This window comes from Amphiura filiformis, chromosome 3 (genome assembly GCF_039555335.1).
Source record: "Amphiura filiformis chromosome 3, Afil_fr2py, whole genome shotgun sequence".
NCBI classification, from domain to species: Eukaryota; Metazoa; Echinodermata; class Ophiuroidea; order Amphilepidida; family Amphiuridae; genus Amphiura; species Amphiura filiformis.
In genome coordinates, this window is record NC_092630.1 from 77,325,490 (window position 1) to 77,352,773 (window position 27,284).

Sequence of the window (27,284 nt, forward strand, 5' to 3'; positions counted from 1 at the left end):
GTCCATTTTGCTTCGCTTCAAAAAAAGATGTCTGATTACAGCCAGGGGCGAGGATAGCTGGCACGCTGAACGAGAATACATAGCGGAAACCTATTGAAATTTATCGTGTTTCTTGGCTCCTAGCCTTCCTTAAACTTTGTAGATCAACTTAGTGATTATCAGAGAATCATACTTGGGATTTTTATGACGCGACAACCACAATTTGCCGTCGTTACTGAGAGGAAGCATTGTTCGTTCGTCTTTGTTCGCGCAGTGGAAAGCGTTGACTGTCTGGGATCGCTGTGTGTTTTGCGTGCCGGTAGGTAAATCAGGTTGATGAAATACAGTGCATTTATTAAAAACTACGTCTTTAGCTGCCTTTTCCGTGAATGTTTGTGTAAGAATTGGGCAGGGGTATGTACTGTATATGTTTTATGACAAAACACGCAAGATTTCTCTTCGAATTCTGCTTTAATTTTTGTTTTTGAAGCTAGACTAGTCGTCACGTTTGGGCATCCATTAGCATGAATATTCATGAGAAGTGAATCGGCCATTCAAAACCCGTGTTTTGCCAGCAACCAACCAACCCGCAATGGGTCTAGAAATTTCTGAAAATAGCAGCGTGTTCATAGCCAGATTTATGACAAACGTGAAGTCGTTTTGCATAATTACATACATGACCGTGATCTGGAATTACATTTGAATATACAGTTTGTCTTCAAAGGACAGTATAGCATGTAGAATTAAAATAATTAGGTTGAAACTAAAAAGTATGTATTATATTTTCTGCACACAGAGCGCTGTACGACCTCGGCTCATATCCGTTGCGAGTGACTGGTAATTGAATTATCATTCGAATGAATGAGCCATGGAGACACCGCGCACCATCTTTCAAAGGTACATGCACTCAAGTCCGTATGCGAATTTGTACAGTGTAATTCAACGGGCCAATTTTACGTAGTCGTTGTACTGAGTGCGAGTAGTTCCACACTGCAAAGCATGCAAAGCATGCAAAGAGAGGTCGATTAATTTTGTGTGTGAGCAGTGGTCGCCGTGTTGTCCCTGAAACCTTCCTTGTCGAATGATTTTGATTGTGCATGGAAGAGTCCGCCATTAATGTCGTTCTAGCGGGAGAGCTTCTTGCATGCTCGTGAATCTGTCGCACAGCCACAATCAAGATTGTTTTTTCCACATTCATGACATTTATATTTAAGTAGGGCATTTTTGAGTCGGGTCATAATTTGTCATTTAATTATATTATGGATTTGTCCTTCATTTATTTAATTATGTTTTACTGGATCAGCTTGAAGTTATAATATAAATATTAAAGCTATTGTACTTCCGCAATCCAATCATGAAGATAAATGAAACCAGGCATTTTAAAACAGCGCCCAGTCAGTCTATATAAAATGAATGAGTCTAAAAGCGATCGAGCTCAATCATGACTATCATGTTTTGCCAGATCAGCCCGGCATATTTTGATGCAATTGAATTATTCTCTAGCTAGCTCTGTGCACTGTATTAAACGCGCAGCAAACTACATGTCTCTATGCACGGGCCTGGGTAGTAGATTATTTTGTATGGCTCTTGGAAATACACGATGACGATATTTGCGCAGTAGTGTAACATGGCCTGGCATCATGATACAAAATGCATAGCGCTATATGCGCGATTAACTTTACTAAGCTAGGGGTGCCGATAGTTTGACTCAACTGGCATCTGATTTGAACGTGCTATTTTTAGATCATGATGAATATAAACAACAGCAATATCATTTTATTATAGATCGTGTATTGTGTATATTTATTAATTCTTTTAGAATTTAAGATCATCCTCATCATTTATAAATATACAATGTCAATGTAGGCATATACCACGATTCCACACTGTATTCATTGTATAATTCAGCAACATCACTATTTTTTTTCTTCAAATTTCTTGAGTCAAATCAAGGTTGACATGGTCATGATGGTTGAATCAAATTGGAACTTTTGGAAGTAGTACTTAGTAGTATAAATATACTAAAGTCTGCACAAAAAGTAATGCAGAAATACGCCTATAGTTTCAGAACTAATAATTGTTTTCACAATATTTTAACATAGAAAGAAGGATGATTTATTTACCTGCATTTTGATACCCCATTTGTCAAATGTCTTTCAATATTAACTACATTGTACATGTAGTGCTTTTAAAGTCAAATACCCGAATTTAAAAGTTGCAGTTTACAGCGATCAATGGTTATTACACAAGCATTATGGGCCACATATTACCCTCCATTTATCTTCGCGCTGATTTCCAATCAATACAAATAGCGGCAACTTTTAAATTGGGGGTGTTTTTCGTTCAAAACACTGCTGTGTTGTTAATATTGATACAAAATTGGACAAATAGGGTATCAAAATGCGTGTAAATAAATCATCCTTCTTTTTATGTTGAAATATTGTGAAAACAGTTATTAATTCTGAAGCTATAGGCGTATTTATAACAGCTGCGTTACTTTTTGTGCAGATTTGGGATCTCATGAGCGGTTTTCAAATATTTTTGTTGTTTTTCTTCTCTGCTCCCTTACATTTCTAAAATTGTTGTAATGAAACTTAGACATGTTAAGAAGTTCTTGGTTATCATTAGAGAATAAATGATAGGATTTTGTATTTTGCCTATCAATATCGTGTCATAATGGATGGGCTGGCCAATTTTTGAGTAGTGGATGCGGCGCAGCGGCATCCACTACTCAAAATATTGGCCAGCCCATCCATTATGACACGATATTGATAGGCAAAAGACAAAATCCTATCTTTTATTCTCATTCTTATTCAGTTTTAATGTAATTTTGCGAGAAAAACTGCCTTTTTCAGACAAAAATAAAGTTACTTTGTGAGGACATCCCCATTGTTTTAAATGAACGAAACCATCACGAACATCTAAGCCGCCATGAATCGCGTTCTTAGTTCTCGCCGTGTATTACGCTAACGCATTATCGCGTGATCATTGAGGAGCAACAAGCGTGCCGCCGTTGCGTGGCGGCGCGCGCCCTGACTAGATTTTTTAAAATAAATGGTAGAAAAATAACATAAATTATAAGGGCCTCCCTCAGTCCTCACCGATTTTTGAAAAAGTCTGGCACTCATGAGTTTATATTAAGCCTCAAGGGCAGACTGAATTTGACATCAGATGACCCCTGGATGACTCGGCTGTCACGATTACCTGGCTGATGGTGACTGTACCCACCAAGTTTTATGCCCATACGACAGTTTTTACTCATTTGACCTCGGATGACCCCTGGTGAGTGATGACCCCAAAAAGACCTTCCAAAAATTTGGCTCTACATATTGACTGTTCCCACCTAGTTTCTTGCCCATACCACAGTTTATTATTACTAATTTGACCTCAGTTGACCCCTCGGTGACCCCAGATGACCCCAAAATGACCTTCCAAAAATGTGGTTCTAAATGTTGACTGTACCTACCAAGTTTCATGCCCATACGACAGTTTTTGCTAATTTGACCTCAGATGACCCCTGGATGACCTCATGTGACCTTGACCCACTAACCAATACAAACTTGTTCTGCCTGGGGTCAAGATGTACCCACCCACCAAGTTTGAGGAACATGCAACCCCTAGTCTCTGAGAAAAGAGGTAAATAAGGAAAATGGGCCCCCCTGTAGGACTACATGCAAAAAAGTATAAAAAATGAGGGTTCCCATAGTGCAGCTATGACCCAAGATTGGTTGCATTAGGATTTAAACTTTTCATGGTTGCAATAGGATTTGAACTGTTCATATGAGACCTCAAATGACCTTTGACCTCAGTATATGACCTTGAACCCCACCCAAAAAAAAGTAGCCAGAGTCTTTGACCATGAACCACCTATCCTGAAAATCTAAAAGTCAATCCGCCCATCCATGCCCGACATTCAGCATCCGGACGGACGGACGGAAGCTCGGACATTGCAAAAACAGTATGCCTCGCGGTGGAGGCATAAAAAAAAATAAAACATGGGTCCTGGTTTTGGAAAGATAAAAAAGTGCCTAAACGTGGGACGGGTCCTGATTTGAGAAAATTGTTCAAAAACTATCAAATCAGCCCTAAATATTGGTATTCCAGCAGCACACCCCTGTCTATGTTTAATTCAAGTACCCCAGGTGTGTTTACGTTTAACGTTTATGCCTAAATTGCAAAAAGATGCCAATTTAGACCATGCACCAGATCATCAGATGTACAGCTTTCAAAAGCATGAAAGTCTTCAGTACTGTTTTAAAATATACCGTATTGTTTGTAATAAACGCCCCGGGGGCGTTCCATTTTTCCAAAAGGGGGGCGTTTATTGGAAGTGAATTGTCAGTGAAAAAAGCTTAAAAATCGGGTTCAATTTCCTGATGGTGCTCCTGTTAAAAGGAGGGATTTACGACCATACAATATGGCGGCGCCCACTGAAAATTACAATTTCGTGGGAAATACAACAAAGTTATTACCTGTAAGTGCATGGAATTAGTGAAATTTTACCATAATTAGGCAATGCAATGGATGGGAGTTGAGACCTACACGATATGGCATGGAAATGTTTGCATTTTTGTCAATTTTTCACAGAAAAATTGAAGGGGGGCGTTTATTAGAGGGGAGCGTTTATTACAAACAATACGGTAAGCACATTTTGTGCACAATTTTGACACAATTTAACATCAATTTCTCAGAGATCACTAAAAATTAACAACATTCTACGCAGGGTTGTAGCTACGCTGGGCGGTGGCGGGCGGACCCGTCCGGCACTCTTAACAGGGCTGTCAACTTTTTGGAATTGCTTGGCGTGAGACAGAGGCGTACCGGGATTTGCCGACTCCAATGTACATTTTGTACCATGATTAATTGATTATTTGAGCCACAGCGCTCGAGAATGTGAAAAGTGGGGGGGGGGGTAGTAGGAGCAACAAATTATTCATGAAGATGCGTGAGAATTTACTCATTTTCCAGCTTTTTGCGTGAGATTTACTACCTAGGCGTGAGATTATACTACCTTGGCGTGAGACCGTGAGAAAGTGACCCAATGCGTGAGACTCACGGCCAATGCGTGAGAGTTGACAGCCCTGCTCTTAATTTCCAACTGGCACTCAAGTTAATTTTGAGCCCAAATACCCGGCACTCTAGTCTCAAATGTTTCAAAATCAATGAACAATCAGTATAAAAATTAGCAATTCTTATCAAAATTGCAATTGTTTTACCATTTCATATAAATTTCACCCGGCACTAAAATTTGCCTAGCTATAACCCTGATTCTACGATTTTTGTGACCAGATACATTTCTTGGGTCACATGACTGGCCAACCAATGTCTCCGATATGTAGGCCCTACATGTAAGTTGTGAGAGTAATCTTTTGCTTGTGAGAATTAATAAAATACCCGTAAGAGTAACCATGTTCTTATTATTTTTCCCCAGACACTGATAATTAAGCTGATCCTTTGCAATGAGCTTTTATGCTAGTGCTACTAACCTACATGAATGGTGCTGAAAGGGAAACCACCTGAGCTGGAAACGGAAATCGTTCCCGCCATGCCTGCCTTGGACTTCGATGTCAAGACATTTTGTACCAATCTAAGGGCAACAAAACCTCCGTATGAATGTCCGGTGAAAGACTGTGGCAAAATCTACAAAAGTCTGACTGGTATAGAATTCCACTTGTATAACTATGACCATTCTAATCCAAATGGTAATGGGTATGTTACACCTGTCAAACGAGGTAGCTGGAGAAAGGGCAAAGGTCGTGGTGCACCAAAGCAAACTAGACGTTCTCCTTCACCTATTTTCATTCGTTCTCCAGCAAGGGAAGCTTTGACGTATGCTCAAGCACAGCGTCTGGTGGAAGTTGATATTGATGGTAAAGTTCATAGGTTAGATATTTACGAGAATATTGATGTCATCACAGAAGATGAGTTTGAGAGTGAAACCAGTGAAGAGGAGAAAAATGAAAAACCTGTGGAGAAACCTACCAAAGGTGGGAAGGAGCCGCAAAAGCAGCGTAAGGAAGCCAGTAGTGAGGCTTGTGCGTCAGCTGCGTCAGCAAAGAAACTCCCCGAGGCATCATTTAAAGTACTAGTGAACTATGAAGACCCACCTGATCTTCCTACAAGACCAAAAGCGTACTTTCGTTTCATTGAAAAGTCAAGAGAGGAAATGGATGATGAGGTGGAGTACGACATGGACGAAGAGGACTATGCTTGGTTGGACTTGATGAATGACAAACGTAAGAAAGAAAGTTCATCAAATGTTTCACAAGAAATTTTTGAAACCATGATGGATAGGCTTGAAAAGAGTCTTACTTTCAGAGTCAATCATCTGGGAAACCAGAGCCTGGACAGCAGCTGATTGATGAAGATGCAGTGTGCTGCATATGTAGTGATGGAGAGTGCCAGAATAGCAATGTAATCTTATTTTGTGACATGTGTAATTTAGCAGTGCACCAAGAATGCTATGGTGTTCCTTACATTCCTGAAGGTCAGTGGTTATGTAGAAGATGTCTACAGTCTCCTTCTCGGGCAGTAGATTGTGCTCTGTGCCCAAACAAGGGTGGGGCTTTCAAAATGACCGATGATGGCCGTTGGGCTCATGTAATGTGTGCGCTTATGGATTCCAGAAGTAGGATTTGCCAATACAGTGTTTTTAGAACCTATAGATAGTGTAGATCATATACCTCCAGCAAGATGGAAGCTTACATGTTATATCTGCAAGCAGCGTGGTGATGGTGCCTGCATTCAGTGTCATAAAACAAACTGCTATACTGCATTTCATGTGACTTGTGCCCAGCAAGCAGGGCTGTTTATGAAAATGGAGCCCATCCGTGAAACTGGTATTCATGGCACATCTATAAGTATTCGCAAAACAGCTTACTGTGATATACACACTCCACCTGACGCAGAGAAAAGGCCCTCTCCTGTAAATAAGAAACTAGCATTTAAGGAAAAAGAAACAACTGAGAATGGTGATGGTGGTAAAGGAAAAGGATGGTCTGCCAAAAAAAGCCAAAGCCCAATCAAGAAAAAACATGAGGAAAGCTCGCAAGATCCTAGCCGAGAAGAGAGCAGCTATGCCAATTGTATCTATACCTATCATACCACCAAAAAAGGTAAAGTGTGAACATTGTGTTTTCAATTTAGTTTTCAGATCATTGATGTACTATTTCAACAAGTTATTTATATATTTAGCTTATCGTATATTACTGCTTTGATACTTTTACGCTATAAATGTTAGCATTTAGGAAAGAAAAAAAGTCACCTTAAAGGCAATGGCATCCCACACAAAAAAAAATCTTAGACATTGAAAGAAAAATGATTGTCATAATGGTCATTTTTATTTCTTGATATTCTATAAATAACTTTACTTTTGAATGTGAGGATTATTCTTAACAACACTTAAGAGACTACGACACTGTCCGAGGCAGACCATGTAAGTCAGTGACAGCAGTTTTAAATGTTTCCTAAGACAAATAGGTGGCCTCAAGGGTGTATCGTAATGCTCTCAATGCTTGAATTTTAAATCTTGGTTAACATGGAAGGTAATGAGGTATTATGTAATGTGAGACTTTCAACATGTGTGTAATGTAAAAATCTAGGGTACAAAGCAATTTTGTCAAATTTTAGAAATCTGTGAATACACTAAATATTTGTTTCCATTATTTTTCAGAATATCCAAAATTACTACCAAAGTCACACTTCAAAAGAAACAACAGTTCATGCATAGGTTACTGAGTTACTGGACACTGAAGAGACAATCAAGGAATGGGGTACCACTTCTACGACGACTCCAGGCTCACCATCAGTCACAGCGGAACAAAGATTCGGTACAAGAAAGCCCCAGTGTTTGTATTCCATTCTTTTTGTTGCACTCTTTAATACATCTGGGTTGCTCTGTGGCAAAAGACTTGAATATTAGGAAACTTTTGTCCAGAATGGTTGCAAAATAGACCAGGTTTGGTCTATCTGAAGCAAAGCAAAATTATGTTGGTTCAAAGTATATATGCATATATACATGCAGATTTATTTCATAAAACTTATTCACTCCCAGAGAGAAACATGACCGAATGTATTAGCAATCATATTGACATCCGTATTGATTATTTTACACAAATACCCAAAGGCACCCTATGGGCACCAAAGACTGACTCAATGCTGACTTCATCATCAATCCATTACATGTTATTGATTTGCAAGTCTGAATTCTTATGAAGTGTCACAAATGTGGACCAGTTTAACATTTGAGTTTGGGCCAGTGGAAAAAAAATGAGGTGCCAAATTTACATAATACCTTGTATTAGTTGAAGTTCAGATGAAACATGCTTTGTTTGGTTTGTGCATGCAGAATATTGAATTATTTTGAAACAAGAGTCTTTTATCATTTTAATTCAGGTCTCAACCAAATCACCACACGCACTACAAGATTACCAATTGTTGGTGTAATTAGTGTCTATCACAAAGTGATATTAAAGTTGGGGAAATAAAAATATGTACAAGTCTTCTGCCACAGATTGATCCTTTCACTGCAAGCCATTGTCATGATTTGTTTGGTGGTTTTCACTTAACCATATATACGATGATTATATTCTATCATGTAACTGTCACAAATTATAATTGCATGAGTTTTCTAATGATCATACACATAGCACACCCTGGATACCCACTAGTAACAGTTCAGTGTTACCAGAATGAACTAGATAGATATGGATGTTGTATGTTTTTGTTGCAATTTCAACTAATTTCACCATATTTTTTACATTTTCACTTATTTCAATGGTTGAGTGTACACATTACTATCAGATATAACAGCAAAACACTAATTTCACCATTATTTTTACATTTTCACTTATTTCATTGGTTGAATGTGCACATTACTATCAGATATAACAGCAAAACACTTGTGTGGAATATTAGTTTGTGTCTATGTTTGCATATTAACATTGTGTTTACGGCTAGCATGATATTGTGAACTAATAGTAATACCATGTTTATGTTAGTGTTGTTAACTTCGGTTCATACTGGTATGTCTGCTTTCAACTGTAAACATCAAAAAAATATAGCTACCATATTCTCTTTCTGAATTAACGTCCCGTGAACACAGCTGATAACAATGGACACATGGATATCATGAAATCGGCAATCGCATATTCAATAATACAGGTACTGTAGGGTATTTTCAGAATTCATGCAGCAGTTTGGTTGAAAAAAATAGTGGGGGCATTTATTATAGGGGTGGGGCTTTAATTAGAGAGAATGTTAAAAGTTGAATTTCTTTCAAAAGTACAGCAAATAAATTAAGTATTTTGTATGAGAGCGCTGGAAGCTGAAGCAGTAAAATGTGTACGTTTAGCCATTTAAAAACAAGTGTCAAAGTTCTATGGGGGTGGGGAGAGGAGGGTAGGAATAAAATTTCATGTATGCATAATTTAATTTCTATTACAGAGGGAGACCCAAAAGGCCAACAAATTAAAGGAGCAGTTGAAATACTGGCAAAGGCTACGCCATGATTTGGAACGTGCTCGGCTACTAGTAGAACTCATACGCAAGAGAGAGAAACTCAAGCGAGAACAGGTAACAAGAGACTTAAAGACTGTTTATTTTAATCAATTAACTGCAAACTACAGTACAGGTCTAATCACCATCATAACATAATTTCACTTGCATGTCAGGAACACCATCACTGCACCTTGCTGGCAGTCTGTCTCTGGCAATTTACGCAACTTAAGTGTACTGTGTGTATGTTATGTTCAACACATGTAAGACCACAATTAGAAAATACATGGAGAACTTCAGCCATTTATTGAAGACTTGCATAGTAGAGGGTAAGAATATCACCTCACAGTGTGAGAATCGATCTTGGGTCTTGCAAAGGAATAACTTAATCTACGGTTTATTTTAAGATTCTTGCTTGGCTGGGGAGAATCAAAATTAAAATATAACACTTTTTCATAGTTGTGTAATGCTTAAAATCCATATATCATTTTTAGTATCTCCCAGAATAGGAAATGTAGATTTACTATATTCCTTTTAAAAGCAGTTGTCCCCATGAACCATAACTTAAAAGCTCAGCTACTTTGCTTTCAGATCAAAATCAAGCAGATGTCTATAGAGTTGCAATTACAACCATTCAATGTGCTACTGAGGCGAACCTTAGATCAACTTGAAGAGAAGGATCCAGTCATGATCTTTGCCTATCCTGTCACAGAAAAAGAGGTATGTGAATCAACCAGCATGTTTTCCCATAAAATGTATTTTCATATGGAAGTTAACATGTCAATTTGAATTATGGTTATAATTAAAAGCCATCATTTTACCGGAGTATGGAAAAAGGAGACAAATCACATAATCAGGAGTAGAAACAGAAATAGAAGTAATCATAAGGTTTAAAAAAAGATGTTAAAAAACCCATCAAAATTCAACAAATCACCTCTTTACAAGTGAATTTCAATGACATGTTATTGCAATAACTTGACGACTTCCTATGATCTGGTTTCTGGCACCTTATATGTGCCTATTCAATAAATGTGTTATACAATATACAAAAAACCCTATTGGAAGGCGCCAAAGCCGACAATTGAAATGAGCCTCTAAAGTGGTTTCAGGCCTTTTGGGGAATAAATGTATATCTTCAGCTTTGTCGGCTTTTACTCCCAGCTACATACACTTTTAAGTACATATCATTAGATTAATCAAGTTTGCTTTGAGGACTGTTAAATGTCAAAAATATCAGTATTTATATTCAGAATGCAATTTTGTGTGTCTTGATGTGCTCTCAGGTCCCACAAAAATGATTGTGCAAATGTTGTTATCCGATTCCATATGAATACAGTCAATGGGAGTTTATGTTATTGTTTAATAAGAAATACTGTGAGCAAATAAAGTTAATTACACAAACAAAAATTTTGAGTGAGCACACTTCAGCACCAGTGACATTCTCTCCTGCATTATGGTTTTAAATAATGGAATACCACTACCATGTTGCATGTTACATCTTGGCTTAAATAATTTTAATGTATTTTCACATAGCTATAAAACTGTTAAAAATTTTGACTTTTTTTAACATACAATTTAATACTTATACTTGAACAGGCACCAGACTACTTCAAAATCGTCAAAGAACCCATGGATTTTACTGCAATGAGGAAGAAGATTGACGACTTTGTGTATAAGAATGTGGACGAACTAGAGAGAGACTTTGATGTGATGATAAGTAACTGTATGAAGTACAACGGCAAAGATACAGTGTTTTACAGGGCAGCAACAAGAATCCGAGATCAGGTAGAGCTAATCATTTTAGAAATCGAATATACAGTTGCCTTATTTATGTAGTGTGGTGTTCACAAAGAATTCTTCATTCATTAGATTAGATTTATGGACCATTTAGAACATTGTGTATGATTTCATGGTGGTCCAGTGAGAAATATAGTCAGTGTTGACTACCACTTATTTTACATACTTATAACCAATACCATGTTATCATTGACACACCAAATATCATCCCTTTGATATTTATTATGTATATAAAATATATATATATAAAATATGCTACAGTATGAAAAATAATCCACAGCATAAGCTATTCAGCAAGTTCAGTCAGCAATTATGAAAATATTATCTCACAACTTTCCCTATGTGGACATGAAACAATAGCTGCAATCCCAACTGTTGATCATATTGCTTCTGTATAATTAGGCTTGTATCTTGTCATCTTTTTGTTTAGGGTGGTGCTATTATCCGTCAGGCTAAGCGGGTAGCTGAAAGGGCAGGCTACACACCAGATACAGGTCTCCATCTTGATAAAGCACCTGAAGTTCCAGTCAATGACACGTTGAAGTTGGATGACAGTAAGTTCATAACCACTAACTCCTTAACAATAATTGGCACCTTTAAAGGTCCGTAACCTGATCGACAGCATCATCCCCGATTTTTTTCATTGTTGATGAGGTTTTGGTATCACATAATAGATACTATTTTTCTCATTACTATCCTGAAATTTGACGCTCCAAGTCGATGTATTTCGAGAAATCATGAAACAGCGGTTTTTATAGGTTACCAGTTTGTAAATAATAAAATTTACTTCGGATTTCTGGGGAGGGAATTAAGTGCGAATCATCAGTCTCCTCAACAGCTACTTTGGTTTCGCGTCATACACATTCTGTGAAAAAAGCGAACCACACTAACTGCTGAGGAGACGGTGCGCCGTATTTAGTTATAACAATTCTACTATAGACGTAGTGGGCTGAATAGCTCAATTAGTTAGTGCATTGTGCGTTACCCGAGAGGTACCCGGTTCAAAACCCGGTATCGGAAGATTTTTTTCCTCTCCATTTTTAACCCAAACTTTTTTATATTCATTTGAAATGTACATATTGCAAGGGGAAATATATTTTGTTTCCTTTTTTTCTGAAACAACACGAAAACACCCCAAATATTTTCCGTTCAATACGGGCCGGGCATTGTACCGCATGTCAGCATTCGTCATACGAACGGGAATTGTTGTTGTTGCTTGCCTGCCCAGAATGCAATTCACGTATACCAAGGTATTGGATTGCAAATTTGGCTATTTATTCACATTTACGCTGAAAATGCTCTCGTTTTTTCACAAAGCAGCATAAAGGGGGCGATATTTGATATTATTATGTAATTTTAAAGACAATCCATATCCAAAACCAATAGGGTTACCCCCTTTAAGCTTGATCATTACAAAGCAAACATGCCAACTAGTATGGATTTTCCATATTATTTTCCCCCGAAAAATACAGAATTCAAGACTGACATCGTTTGACCCCGTTTCCTGTTTAACTGCGCATTAACATAGCTTTCATTTAATTGGTTACAAATGTAAATGACACACAAATGAAACCAATCTTTCAAGAAGCATTGTTGTTAGTGCTATGGATGGTCCTATGCAGCTTTCAGTCTTTCATAGCCACAAATATGGACTGAACAATTGAGCAGAGCCCAACAGAATTGGAGACCAGTATTCACGCTGCAAACGAAGCACAAGTCCAGTATCGTGGTGTGGTTGGTTTATGACTTGTGTGATCACCAAGGTAGATAGTGGCATCCAAAGATGGGAAGAAACCAGCAAGAAAATGTGTTTTAAGGATGAATTGACAAAGCCTTGTAAACAAAATTTTGTTCAGGAGAGAGGGGTCAAACTAAACTAGTAAATTGCTGCAAACCTTTGACAAAAGCATGCTTAAGCAATGTTGGCAAGGCCTAACTCTTAAAACTTATAATGCCTATTATGGCCAATTAACAATGGGTACAATGTATAAAGCACACATGTTGTAGGCACCTTGTCAAAATACTGTTCATCAATCTTTGGGTTATATAGAGGTTAATGACTGCGCATCAGTTGTTTTGAGGGTATTGTGAAATATCTAAACATTGTGCTTTGGAACCTGGAATATTACGAGCAAAGTCATTAAAGTCAATAACCTCATTCATAACCGTCACTTTTCACTTTTTAAATTTAATTTACGTCACATTTTCTTGTTTTAAATTTGAAACAAAAGATAATTTTAACTGTATCTTTCATTTTTCCCTGCAAAATATCAAATAGCCCATAAGGGAAATGTCGCTAACAACCAATCACGCTAGCGCGCAATCAGGCAATGTCCAAATACAGCGTCCGCGTAAATTGTTCGAATGCATAACACGTCACGTAACGCGGTCATTGTAAAGCGTAATTCTAGCTACGTCACAAGACGAGACGTGGTCATTATACTTTTTTAATGACCTGATTTTTCGTCCGCATATTTAAAAGTTATTATCTGTGATTGGATCACACTTGCTGTGTATATTAATGAGGTTATGGATCCCTTTTAAGTACTTTTCTTTCTTTGTTTATGCAAGTCTAAATTATTATACTGATTGTTTTTGTTGCTTGCAGTTGACAACATCCTAGCTAAACCAAACAACACAAATATGTCACTAGAGGACCAGCTCAAGGAGCTCTTAGAAAAGCTTGATCTGACTTGTATGATCAAACATAGTGTAGCCAGGTCCAAACGTGCCAAGCAGCTGAAAAGGGAGATCAATGGTATACGACGCAAGCTAGCCATGCAAAGATCAGCAAAGCAAGGTGGTGATGGTGGGGAGTCCTCACTCAAAGATGCTGACAAAGGATTCTCTGCAGATGGCTCATCAAGTAAGTACTCATCTGTTGAAGCCTTCCATTTTTCCTTCCTAATTATAGCAAGACTTTTAACTTAAAAGTTACTGTAAAACAACTTACTGAGCATTCAAAGTTCAACATGCATGATATATTATACACACTTGGCTGAATTTGAAATTCCTGTTTTAGGTCAAGTAATTGAAAGATAACAACATTTTACTTGTCAAAATGTATGAATTTCTCTGATTGTTTCAGTATGTTGCCAGGCGTTGATTTGTTTTGTCAGTATATATTCATACAAATGTAGGTCTATCTCTTTTGTTATATTGTCATAGTGGCTTTTATTCAAACAGCACCAAGCATACCAACTTGTATGTTCTTCTTTGCTTTTCATGTTGTTGATTATGACCTGTCTGTGATAATTGTTTATGTTGTTGCATTGTTTGTCTTTGGAACTATAGGTGATGAATCCAGTGTGGTAACATCCCAAAGTGAATCTGCACCACCGAAGCTCACTCCTTCAAGGCCAGCTCCTATTGTAGGGCGTAGCAAATCATCACCAGCAAGAGGTTCTCCTGGTAGACCAGCTCCTGGAAAGTCTCCAAAGGGTAGAGGAAGAGGACGATCCAAAATCGAAAGATCTTTGTCTGAACCTCAGCCAGCTGCAGAAGCTGCACCAACTCTTACTGCTAATGAGCCAGCAGACTCGGCAAACTCACCTGTGAAAAGCCCAAAGAGTCCATGTCCCAAGAGCCCAAAGAGTCCCAAAAGTCCAAAGGGATCTAAAAGTCCAAAAAGTCCTAGGAGCCCAAAAAGTCCAACACATGGGGATAAACTTTCTACAACCAATTCTCCATCAGGAGTTGGCAGAAGAACTTCAGTGTTATTTAGCCGCAAGGCTAAAAGTAAGACGGCCACACCAAGTCCTAATAAGAGGATGGGTCGGAGGCCCAGTCGTTCGCTGTCAATGGACACAGATTCTTTGGGTAAAAGTGGGCGTGATTTGCATATTGACACTGAATGTGAGGGGAATAACCCCACCACTTCCATGGGAAGTCCGACCCATGGACCAGCACGCAAGAGACCACGTAGCCTGAGTAGTCCCGATGGATCCCCACCCTCAAAACGTTTTATGGATCAGGCAAGCTCGGACCTTCCTAATGGCTTTGATGGGAAATCCACAAGTGAGAGCTTCACTATGTACAGAACTGACCATAATCGAACACGTAGTAGCTCGGACTCTGATAGCTCTAGCAGTCACAGCATTTCTTCCGGATCGGCATCGGAAAGCAGTTCCAGTATGGATGGAGATGGCAACAGGAAGAACAACAAACATACACACATCAACTTTACTGAAGACAGCAGTGATGCTACATCATGTGGTGATAGCACTAGTACCAACAGTAGGCCACACCCTCATGGACCCGGAGGTCCATTCCTGAGAGATAGGAGAGGTATGTACTATAATACCAAAGTTTAGTTTTAAAATTAAGTAATTTTAAATTAATATTTTAAACAGAGGATACATAGTTGATAGAATCACTCCAATGTTTTGTTGACATTTGCCAACATTGACTTGATAGCAGATCCTTCAAAAATAATTAATTTCTTTATTTTATTGACATTTTCTGGTAGTAAAGAACTCTTGATACCAGAACATATTTTGGTATTTGAGATGCAAATATTATTTGGAAATGACTTAACGAGATATATATAACTACAGCCCTGACTCATTCTCAAAACCAAACAGCAATGAAGTAATATTCAATCTAACAAATGCAAAATTTTCAATTTGTAGTTTGAAATTATGTACCTCTAGGTCTATAAGAATTGAAATTTGTTCAAATCAAATACTTATGGACTGACTGTCTGGGATCATTTTCTTTTGAATGGTTTACCATGCTTGTGTTTATGAAGTGTTGCATTGTTTTTGTCCTTCATTGTTTCTTCCAACATTTTGTTGAGTCATCGTGTTTGATGATATGCATTTGACATTTCAACTAACCTCAATTTGATGCACAAATCTGTGGAGGACAAACCCTTGTTTATAATGACATTTTCACACTGTATAATACTTAGGATTGTTAGATAAACTCTTGGTTTGTAACACCTATGTAGCCTTGTTAAGTTCATGTACATTAGCAATAGCATGAGGGAATAGTGGGTTATTACCACAACATGATTATTGTAACTTTGTCTTGGAAGATGGTTGGTTCTTGGAAGTGTAACACTGGGTAATTTATGTTGCCAATTTCAAATCTGGTCAATTTCATAAACTAAATTAAAACGTGGGTGGTCAAATTGTTCACATTCTGTTTTCTACATTAAATGGAAGCTTACCAAGTCTGTTATAACAATCCGTTTCCAAATTTTGAGTTTCATTGCTCCAGCGGTTTTGATATGAGAAGCAAAAACATGTATGCCCATGTTTACCACTTTTTGCAACATTTTTGTTCACACCATCTAAATAAAACACCTCAGGTGTTAAATGAAAAAAATATGAGTTTTCTTCTGATACCAAAATCTCGGTTTTGTTGAGTAAACATGGAGGCTGTCAAACTGGTCATGCCCCTTTATCTGATTATGATTTACTTTGATGGCCGGCCGCCTCATATAATGTCCATATACAATGCCAACCAACCAAAATGTTACATAAATCACAGTTATGGATCACCAGAGCACATGTATTTCAAGTAAGTGTTTGCAAATCAAGCATGCAGTTGTTTGATCTCGCTTTGAGTTCAAGGAAGATGGGTCCTTTAAATGGTATTGTATTTTCTGTAATATTCTCTGACAAATGAAGTCTTTTCTTCTAGATTTTAACAGTCATCTAGGTATCGTGATTGAACTATTTGGTGAAAAAATTCTACTTATTGGGAAATCATCTTAATATGATAGCAATTGGCACAACCCATAACATTTCAAAGGAAAGTCATTTTTTGTAGACATTGTATGTGCCAGACAAAAAATATAATAATTATATCAACTGGAAATTAAGGGATCTAAAATGAGCGTTTATTATTTCGACAGTATTTTTTGGGACATGAGAGCACCTCAGACCTATCGAATTGCATTCTGAATACGAAGCATGTCTTTCTGATATCAAATAATTTTCATTTTTGAAAATTACAATATAATACAAATTTTATGACAAATTATAAAAATTTGATATTTTTCAAATTTTGATATATAACAGTCCTCGAAGTAAATTATATAAATCTAATGATATATTCTTAAAGTGTATGTAGCTGGGAGGAAAAGCCGACGGTCAATTGAAAATTTTGACCTTTCATATTGAAGATATGGATTTTTTCCCAAAAGACCTAATTTTTTTGGTGTTTTGGGGAAAAAATCTATATCTTCAATATGAAAGGTCAAATTTTTCAATTGATCGTCTGCTTTTCACCCCACCTACATACACTTTAAGTATAAATCATCAGATTTATAAAGTTTACTTCAAGTACTGTTAAATATCAAAAATATCAATTTTTAATGATTTGCCATAAAATGTGTATTAAATTGCGAATTTCAAAAAATCAAAATTATTTGATATCAGAATGACATTCTTCGTATTCAGAATGCAATTCGATAAGTCTGATGTGCTCTAATGTCCCAAAATAAATACTGTCCAAACGTTCATACCCCAGCCCTTAAGGGATTTGAGCAATACGATACCAGTCAAGTTTGATAAGATTACTAATATTAAAACGTATTATTTTGCCTGAGTGATTGGGATAATGTACATTATCGGTAATAGGTACTAGCTTCAAAATATTAACTTTGTGAACACCTACAAAATGATCCCATGTCAAATCAGTCTTCAATATCACAAGTTCACACATGACAACCCTGGTCTATTGCATGATATGTAGCAACCATGTACAGGATGTATTTAGACTCATTCTTCACTGATTGAATTAACTCATTCATTAACACATTTGGACTGTTGCATAAGATTAAGAATGTAATTCTTGCATGCTGCATGCACTCACAAACATCTAGATCTTTGAAATAACAATAGTTATAGCTCTTAATAGCACAACTTAACAAATAATAAAGGTGGAAGGAATAGGTGTGCAATATTTAGAGAACCAATTGAAGAAAGCCTTCCAATGAAATGTGCCTTGCGTTATTGGATTCTCGTAATTAGTAATACTTAAATTTTAATGAGTGGTGGTAGGGTCTTAGTTTTTTTTACTGTACTTAACTGTTATGTTATTTACACTGTACATGTAGCGTAGATAAGGCAGCATTTACAGTGATTTTCATCATTCTTCATCGAGTTGCTATACACTTTCTGTGCATCAAGCGTGACATGTGTTTACATGATCATGTGAGCCAGTGATAGACAGTGTTTTGAAGATCTCTGAAGCATTATGAACATTTCCTGTTGTGTTACCAACAACTGCCTCACTGTCCATTGTTTTTGTCTTTCATGCTGTTTGATCTTCATCATTGTCATAGTTTCATGAATGTTACTCTTTGTCATGCACTACTAAACTCATTTGCCATAGCACGCAAAGCATTTACTAACCCAGCTACTTCTGGTGGTGGTGGCATCGGCATCATTTTCTTTCCAGCCATATCATCTTCGCGCATAACTCTGGAATGTCCTTCACAGTTCACACCCTACGTGTTATTGTATGCACTTTAATCTGTAAAATGTATAGTGTGAAGGGTATTCCAAACTTATTCCCCATCTTTGATTTTTTTAAATTTATTTTCTTAGTTAATAAATTCATACTATATATTATAATTTTTATTTATTTTATTTTTTCTTCTTTTTCTTGTTCTTTTTTGTTTGGCTGTTTCAAAGGTTTAAAAATATCTTAAATTTACTCTGTTTCAACCTTTAATATTTCAATATGATTACCGTATTTAGCAAAACGTTTTCAGGAAAAAATAATAAAAAAAATAAGAGAAACTAAATGAAGGGAATGGAACAATACACTTACATGTAATGCCAACTATATCCACACCCCCTTTCAGGTAAGACACGGAGTTGCAGTTGGGCTTCCGACGAAGATGATATACCCCTGAATCCACTGGATCTGGTCTGGGCCAAGTGCAGGGATATCCTTCCTACCCGGCTTTGGTAAGGCATTTGATAACAATGATCACCAAGGGTGGAAAGTGGGACAAGTTTGTTGTGTGCTAATTGTGCTTCTCTACATCTGGATCATTTTCTGCAAGGTGGTGGTAGTGGTATTCTTAGTTCAGTTACTGACCAGTGGCATAATTTAGCATAGATATGTTGACAAAGCTTTCAAATGCTGAATAAAAGTAAATTAACTCTTTTCTTTTTTGTTCAGATCATAATGATCTCTTCATCCAGTAGTAGGTAGGTTATTAAAGAACTAGCACCGTGTAGCAGGAGATGCATAACAGTGTAGTAGAAGTGCAATTAATGTACAGGGATGCACTACATGCTTGAATGTTCTCCCTTTTACCCAGGATTAATGCAGGCAGTCTCATTTGCATATCCTAATTTGCATATCATTAACATGCATGAAATGCTGCATACTATAGAATCTTGCCGTGGGTTGTCATGTTGTGATAAAACTTTTTTAAGTACACGTAAGAGTTATTTTTTGTACATTAACAACATCTACAACAATTTAAATATCTCACTGAACATATCTATTTATAATAGTTTTGAGTAATACTTAAATTATTAGGTAGAAGTAATAGGATTTCATGGTATGCCTGATATCTTTTCTTGGTGAAGGGAGAACAGCTTAGTTTATAGATGCTTGAGCTCTCTGTGTGAGTGTAGCTGTGTACTTTTTGTTTATGTATGAATGTAAAGGCTTTAATAATTTGTCATTTAAAAGATATTCTTGGTTAATCTGCGCTCTTTCAGGGGTTGAGTTTTGAAAATAACAGGCGTGCTACAAATCGCACTTCTGGAAATGTTAAGGCGGGCTGTCAAGTGTGCTATTAAATTGCACCCAGTAAGAATCACACTCAGACAGGCGATTTAAGGTGTGCGATGGTGCGTGATCACACTCGCATGCCTTAAAACTCAATCCTTGCTCTTTGTAAAACTTGACCTAGCAGGTGTCTTTTTAGTTCTCAATTCCTTATAAAAAGATTATGTATGTAATTCAAATTGTTTGACAATTGTTGCCATATTCTTTTCCACATATTATTATTTTTTTACATTTTTTGTTTTTGAAATATGTTCAAGATAATGCACATTGTCATCTAAGGGGGTACTCATCAAGAAAAGTCCAAAGTCTTTGAAAATATCCCACCGTTTTAGAATTTGTTTGACAAAATAGTTTGGGTGCAAAAATGGAGCAGATCAAGATCCTTATTTGCTGTAGTGATGGTAATACAGTGGATATCTGTTAATACATACTGTGATCAAATTGGAGTAATTTATGCAATGTTTAAAAGTGTTAAAATTGCATTTTCTTTTCTTTTTTATACATAAATCACATCAATTCATCTCCTATCATCACATCAATTGATCTTTCTATGCACATTGTTCCAGGTTTTAGATTGGGCTACCTGGGGCAGAATTACCATAATGTGAATACATCTTTTTGTCCTTTCACCTTTGAATGTCCTAAGAATTGAATAGACTGTACAGCATGATACAACCTGAAATATGCCAGTGGACTTAACAGATCTTTCTGTAGCTAGATTCCATGTTTTGCCTGGTAGTTGATAGTAAAGTATGTGTATGTTCATTTAACATAAGGAGGGACCAATTGTCTTAATTGTATCGTATTGTCTTTTGCAGATAATCAACCCAAGATGCATGCCGGTCGGTGTCTCCCAGAACGGAGTGCCGATACCAGTACCACCTCTGGATGTGATCAACCTGCGACAACCGACAGATGAACACCTGTATCTTGTGCTATTTTTTGATAACAAACGCACATGGTAAGTGTCGTTTTATACGGTTGTGACTGCTGACTCCCATCAGACATTTATTTATGAGAAGTTAAACTAAAAGGAGTTGAAATAGAGGGTGGATACATGATACATATTCACCAATTTTCTACAGGGCTACACCAAGTATCACAGGTGAAACCAGTAAGTGATTTGATGGGTGTGTTGGAATTAAATTCTTATATGCCTGATAAGCATTGTAAGTGATTATAAACTTGATGAGACAGAGAAAACATTCAGAAAACATTATTCACCCTATCATTTGAATATACATTTTCTGAAAGGAAATTGCATGAGGAATTCAAAACACATGGCCATGTACTAATAATTAAAATGACATGAACAATGTACGCTATTATCCCTATCAGAATCTTATTTATCCTTTATAACATTGTTTGCATGCCATTGTTTCAACTTGTAACCAATCATCATCTTTGTGGTACTGATTATTATCTATTACAGGCAGTGGTTGCCACGGTCCAAGTTGGAACCACTTGGTGTCGACTCTGGGCTTGATCAGGCCAAGCTGATGGAAGGTCGCAAGTCATCCATCCGTAAATCCGTACAACAGGCCTATGACAGGGCACTTTTTCACCAGAGGCGAGTGCGAGGAGAAACGGTGGAGGACTCCATTACCAGTGACACCAGTGAAGAAACACAGGATACAGTGTGAAACAATATGTTACAAGAATTAGGTAGCCTACTTAACGATGATTCACTGACCATGCACAGGAGGAGACTAGACAACCAGCCATTTTGTAACAGGCCTCCCATGACTGAACCAACAATTCACCTTTTCGGTATATCCCGAAAGCTAGAGATGTCCAGTAGCACCGCCTACTTGACCCCATAATGCCGGCTTCATTTTAGGGGAAGTAAACAAAAATGGTGTAAAACAAGCCAAATGCAGACCATGAAAGGAAAATGCAGTTACTGTTACGGATTGCTAATTGCTGCTGCACTATCAATTTCTTTAAAAATTGTGTCCCCCCTTCCTGCTTGTCGCATTCTCGGCACTGGTGTAAATCATTTTGGGGCAATCATTTTGCTAATTCTGTTGGCAAATTAAGGAGGGCCTTGTTAGATATGCCTGCCAGCTACTCTTAATAAAACTTACAGACATCTGCGAAAGCCTTTTCAACCATTTAACCCTACATACGTCTCCTTGATCCATACATCGTTGGCGACTATTGTTACGTTACACAGTGAACTGTGCAATAAAGATGTACGAACCAGCGTGACATATGTAGGGTTAAATCACAAAGGCATCTGGATTTACCAAAATGGCTTATTGTCAAAATATATCCATCTTCAAAACACTTGAAGATGTTGACATGTGAAATTGGTGCTTTTAAGAAAGTAAGATATTTGACAGTACTGTTGTTATTTAAGCATGGTCTATTCACTACTTGCATGGTTCCGCCATTATGTACTATGTGCAAGGAGAGCAGCCTCGAACTGACATCACATGAAAGGAATAACTTGACGCACAATGTAATATGCCTGGTTTGATTCTCATTCATGTGTGCTGCCAGTTCGAGGCTCTCCTTGCACATTGTGCATAATGGCGGAACCATGCAAGTAGTGAATAAGACACTGATAGTAGGAGGGATAGTAGAGGCATATCTGGCCCTTAAATATTCTGTTGCGTTCATTCTCACCAGACACAGGAAAGTTACAATTAATCAAGTTTGGGCTTCACTGGAGGAGGGGGACTGTAAATGATTGACATAGCAAAGTACATTGAAGTTAATGGCAGCTTAAACAAGATGTAAACAAGGTTTCAAATATTTTAAGGGCTTGGAGTCGGAACTGGCTGTGTTCCAAATTGCTGTCTTTAAAGATTGTGAGTTTTGAATCTTTTTGAAAAAGTAAGAATTCAAACAAAAAAGTGGTGCAAGTGCTGCACATAACTAACAAATTGCCTTTACTGGACACAGTCAATTATGGCTCTAAGTCCTTAATTTTCATCGGATAAATTTAGAACAAGAGACAAGGGTTACCTTGAAAAATCAATTGTGTGACCACTCCATAATTTGCTGTATCTGTATGTGAAGACAAAGACAGCAAAAGTGTTATTATTATTAAAGAAAGTAGCAAACTACTGTTGTTATTTTTAATTCTTTGACAAATGTGTATGTGCCTTTCTGCATGAAACTCTGGCCTTGGCAACCAGCTGCTCAGTAACAACATTGCGTGGCGTGATTGGGTTCATTTTTTCAAGTCGTACATAGTTTACAATATCATGTGCCCATGGGATGCACTCGGTGCTTTCAAATATACATGTCATGTCCAAGAATTAAATGTAGCAACAGTAGAATGTCTAGAGCCAAACTGAGTTGGGAAGGGAGGGATTTCAATTCTGTAACAAAAATATTCTGTAAATTGGAAAGAGTGCCTAAAAGTAGCTTAGAAAATCTAACCACCGAGTTACATCCTAACTTTGGTAATAGAGAAGGCTATGATTTCTTTAAAAAGAAAATATTTGCTTCTGTCTCGCATTAGAACAGTATGCCACACCTCGGAGCACTTGGTGTAAAAAAATGATAGAAATATATAACAGGTTTTACAACATATTTTGTGACTAGGACAGTGTTTTAAAACTACCTTAAAAGAAGGATCCAATATGTTACAAAACATTTTTTTTCAAAACATGGTTACTTGTATGATTTTGCCCTCAAATGTTTTTACATGCAGATTTTGTAAGCTGGTGCATATTTTTTAATAGATATGGTCTTCATTTTTGAACTGCCAAGAAGATGAAGTCAATAACTAAAAGAAATGGATAATGTAATCGCCCAACAGTGAGAGATCTGCTAGTCTTCTTTTTAAATAAATGTATTACTACATGTATTAAGATCTCAAGGGAGTGCATAGTCCATGGATAAAGCTTTTCAATTAGGAAATTAATGGTAATGCATTATCCTTTGCATCCAAATAATGTGTCCAATGATCAAGGCAAGCCAAACCCATTATTTAAACAATTTTACTGCTGAGGACACATTATTTGGGTGTAAAGGATACTGCAGTGACCTTTATTTCTATTCTGTTACCACAAAGGTAAAGAGAAAATGCCACCTTTTTGCCCAAATATTGCAAATTGTTGACTTCAAGAAAGAGTGCAGTGTATCTGACAACACATATCATGGAAATTGTTAGGGCACCCGCAAGTAATGCCCTCCGTAGAATGTGTCACACTTTATTTTGTTTCAGACAAAATCAGGACACCCTTTATATTGTGATAAATGGACTCGCATGACACATGGTTTTGAATAACAAATGATGTCGGGAATAGAATACGGAATTTAGAGTGACCGTTATAAAACATGTAACATTGATACATCTATGGATGATGCACTCCCAATGGAGCAAGGTTCATTTGCCTTCCAAGTGTTACTGCATTAACCAATTGTAGGCCATTTCACCAAGCAATCAAAATTACAAACTGATTTTAATCCCGTTTACTTGTGTTACTTTCAAATTACTTTGTTTTGTTGAAATTTGATTTCAGTGTTGGAGCAGTTAACATTTCAAGAGTTCTTTGTTGAATTGATTTGTGTATAGTTGATTTGAAAAAAAAATAGAAAATTGAGTTTTATTAATTATGAGGGTCATTCAAAAAGTTCTGCCCCCACCCTCATTTCTCGGCTTCTGCAAATAGTAGCCCTTTCATGATTATGATTGTTTGACATGTAAATGTTTTATGATTTGTTTTACCATTTCCGGTGTATCAAATCTTATTTTGGTTCCGAGGTCTCATCTACAAAAATCTGGAAAAGGTATCGGTTATATATTTACCCTCATTTTAGTGACGTTCTAATGTATAATCATGCTGAATTTGAAGAAGCTACCATGTACAGAACCAAAGTTTTCAGAGCGGGCTTAGAACTTATTGAATGACCTTTGTATTTGAGACAATTTTAAAATATGTTTATGCAATATTTTTATAGTCAAAATTTAAATTATAGTGTTTTGTGACAAATATTTTATTGGACTTTGTTGTATGTTTGCAAAATGATATCAGATAATTTGTTTTATTCACTTATTAAGGTTAATCTTTTTTTGCACATTCAATTGAAAAGCAGGCCTATTTCATCAAGACTTAGCGAATGTTTACATTTATACTCGGAACTACTTAATAATTTACGAGTCACATTAGCATATATATACATTGATAAATTTGTGAAAAAATACTTACAAATTAAATTGTACAGGTTAGATGTATCTGAATGCCTTCAGACTGGTCATTGTGGCAGCACATGGCTCAACATAAACAATATTTCAAGGGTCTCAGAGGTCACACATCAAGTTGCACTATATGAATCTCTGTGTGAAAGAGTTGAATGAAACTGAATTACAACAAAGAATTTACTTGGAAGAAAATGTTTTGCTGATATGGTCAACTTTTTACAGGCCCTGCAAGCCTACAGGATGGCATTGAAAGTGGACACACATTGATGTTTACAGGCATTTTGGCTTATGGAGCCACCCTATTTTCAACTTCTTGTGGAACCTGCATAGATGGCTGAACATTTGCCAAGTAGTGTTTAAATTGTAGCCATGTGACTTGAGGCATGTTGCCCAATTTTAAATTATATTTTTTATTTATATGAAATGATTTTTTATGTGTTTTATTCAAATCCAAGACTTTACTTTGTGATATTACATTTAATGATTTCAGATGTTGATTACCAGTGTGGAAATATAGGGGATTTACATAAAATAAATGCTTTAAAAGGATTTATACAAACAAGAGTTAGTATATACGATTTTCATCCGTGCAACGCCTTATGTGCATCATCAGTTCAGTTCAGGGCGATAATTTCACATAAGTGTTAATTATATTGTTAACGGTGATACAAAATTATTTCAGTTGACCATATTATTGTACTCGGAAAGGATGGGATAGAGACAGAAAGATACTATGTTTGTTATGAATTTTTTGTTAATAATTAAAAAATTCACCTTTGGCCAAGATCTACTGGTTCTCATCATTGTGGGTGCCTTTAGTGTGTGTGTGTGTGGTGTACGCATTTGTGCAACTTTGGAAATGATATAATTATCTCAAAACCATTTACACCTACTTTAATCTTCACTATCACTGCTTTAATATCTGAAGTCCTCACAAAAAGTTACTCAGTCATATAAATACACCTATAGCTTTGGAATTATTAATTGTATTCACAATATTTTAATAGAGGAAGATTGTTACTTACAATTTTTTTAACCCAAATCGCCCAATTTTGTTCATTATGTTTTGATGAGTCCAAGTGAGTGAGTCCAAAATATTGGATCCAAAACATATTGATAAAATTGGATGGTTTACGCCCAATATTATTTATTGGTCTCGCTATGAGTTTTGAAATATTGGACTTGATTACGTCTTGTCCAATATTTAAAAAAAACGCAAATCTTGACCAATAATATGGGCTCAATTGATACAATTTGTATCAATATCAAAACCACGTCAGTGTCTTTAAGGAACAAACCCAAATTTGGCATTTACAGCGATCAATGGTTAATCAACGCAAGCATTGTGGCATGTAAAACCCACCATCTTCATGTTGATTAAAATCAATACAATTTACTGCAGAAATTAAAAATAGGCACTGGTCCCCTTCAAACTTACACTGAGACCACAATACTCTGCTATGCAACAAATAAGGCATCAAATTCCAAATAATAAGTAATAGTTTCCAAGTTATACGGCCGAGTTACTTTTTGTGAGATCTTCATGCCTTGCCAAAATATATAATCCTGCTTAACTTATCAGCATATACAAACAAATTTCAAAACACTTTGCTGAAGAAATAAATTTGAAGCTGTGTTAGTGTGATTTGACATGCAATTTTGAGAACCAGACTTGTTTTTGTACTTGGTCTTTAATTTAATTATTTGAATTTGTACAATGTACATGAACTGTAAATGTTACAGAGATTATTATGTACAGACAGACTCAAAGTATTGTATTTGTATTATAGACACAAGGGTGGGAGGAAATTGAAAAAAAATTATTGTACATTTGTAGTTCATTTGGTTTCAAAAGATGTCAGAGACATAAAGTTGCTTTTGAGATGAATTAAAGACAACCTTTATTGTATTGAAATAAAACAACTTTGTGTGAGTGAATGTTGTATTGAGTTCGCCCTGAGGGTAGTGTTTAAGTGCAAACATGGTAACGGAGTGTGACTATCGTCAAATATTGACATTTGACCTTTCCCTTATAAATCAAAAATGGTACATCACAGATAGGCCAAACTAAAGGTACTTGCTGTCA

General features: G+C 36.6%; 1 protein-coding gene across 1 annotated transcript; it reads left to right on the top strand.

Annotated features, from left to right (window-relative positions):
• On the top strand, window positions 1-26,592 carry LOC140149171 (peregrin-like). The gene is given in 16 exon segments (XM_072171367.1): window positions 1-298; window positions 5,411-6,275; window positions 6,278-6,591; window positions 6,593-6,982; window positions 6,984-7,091; window positions 7,650-7,826; window positions 9,424-9,552; window positions 10,066-10,194; window positions 11,071-11,259; window positions 11,702-11,825; window positions 13,880-14,137; window positions 14,566-15,558; window positions 19,094-19,171; window positions 19,174-19,199; window positions 20,856-20,998; window positions 21,470-26,592. Coding segments are annotated over 15 exon segments (4,071 nt in total). The 5' UTR covers window positions 1-298; window positions 5,411-5,473; the 3' UTR covers window positions 21,681-26,592.
• The last annotated feature ends 692 nt before the right edge of the window (window positions 26,593-27,284 follow it).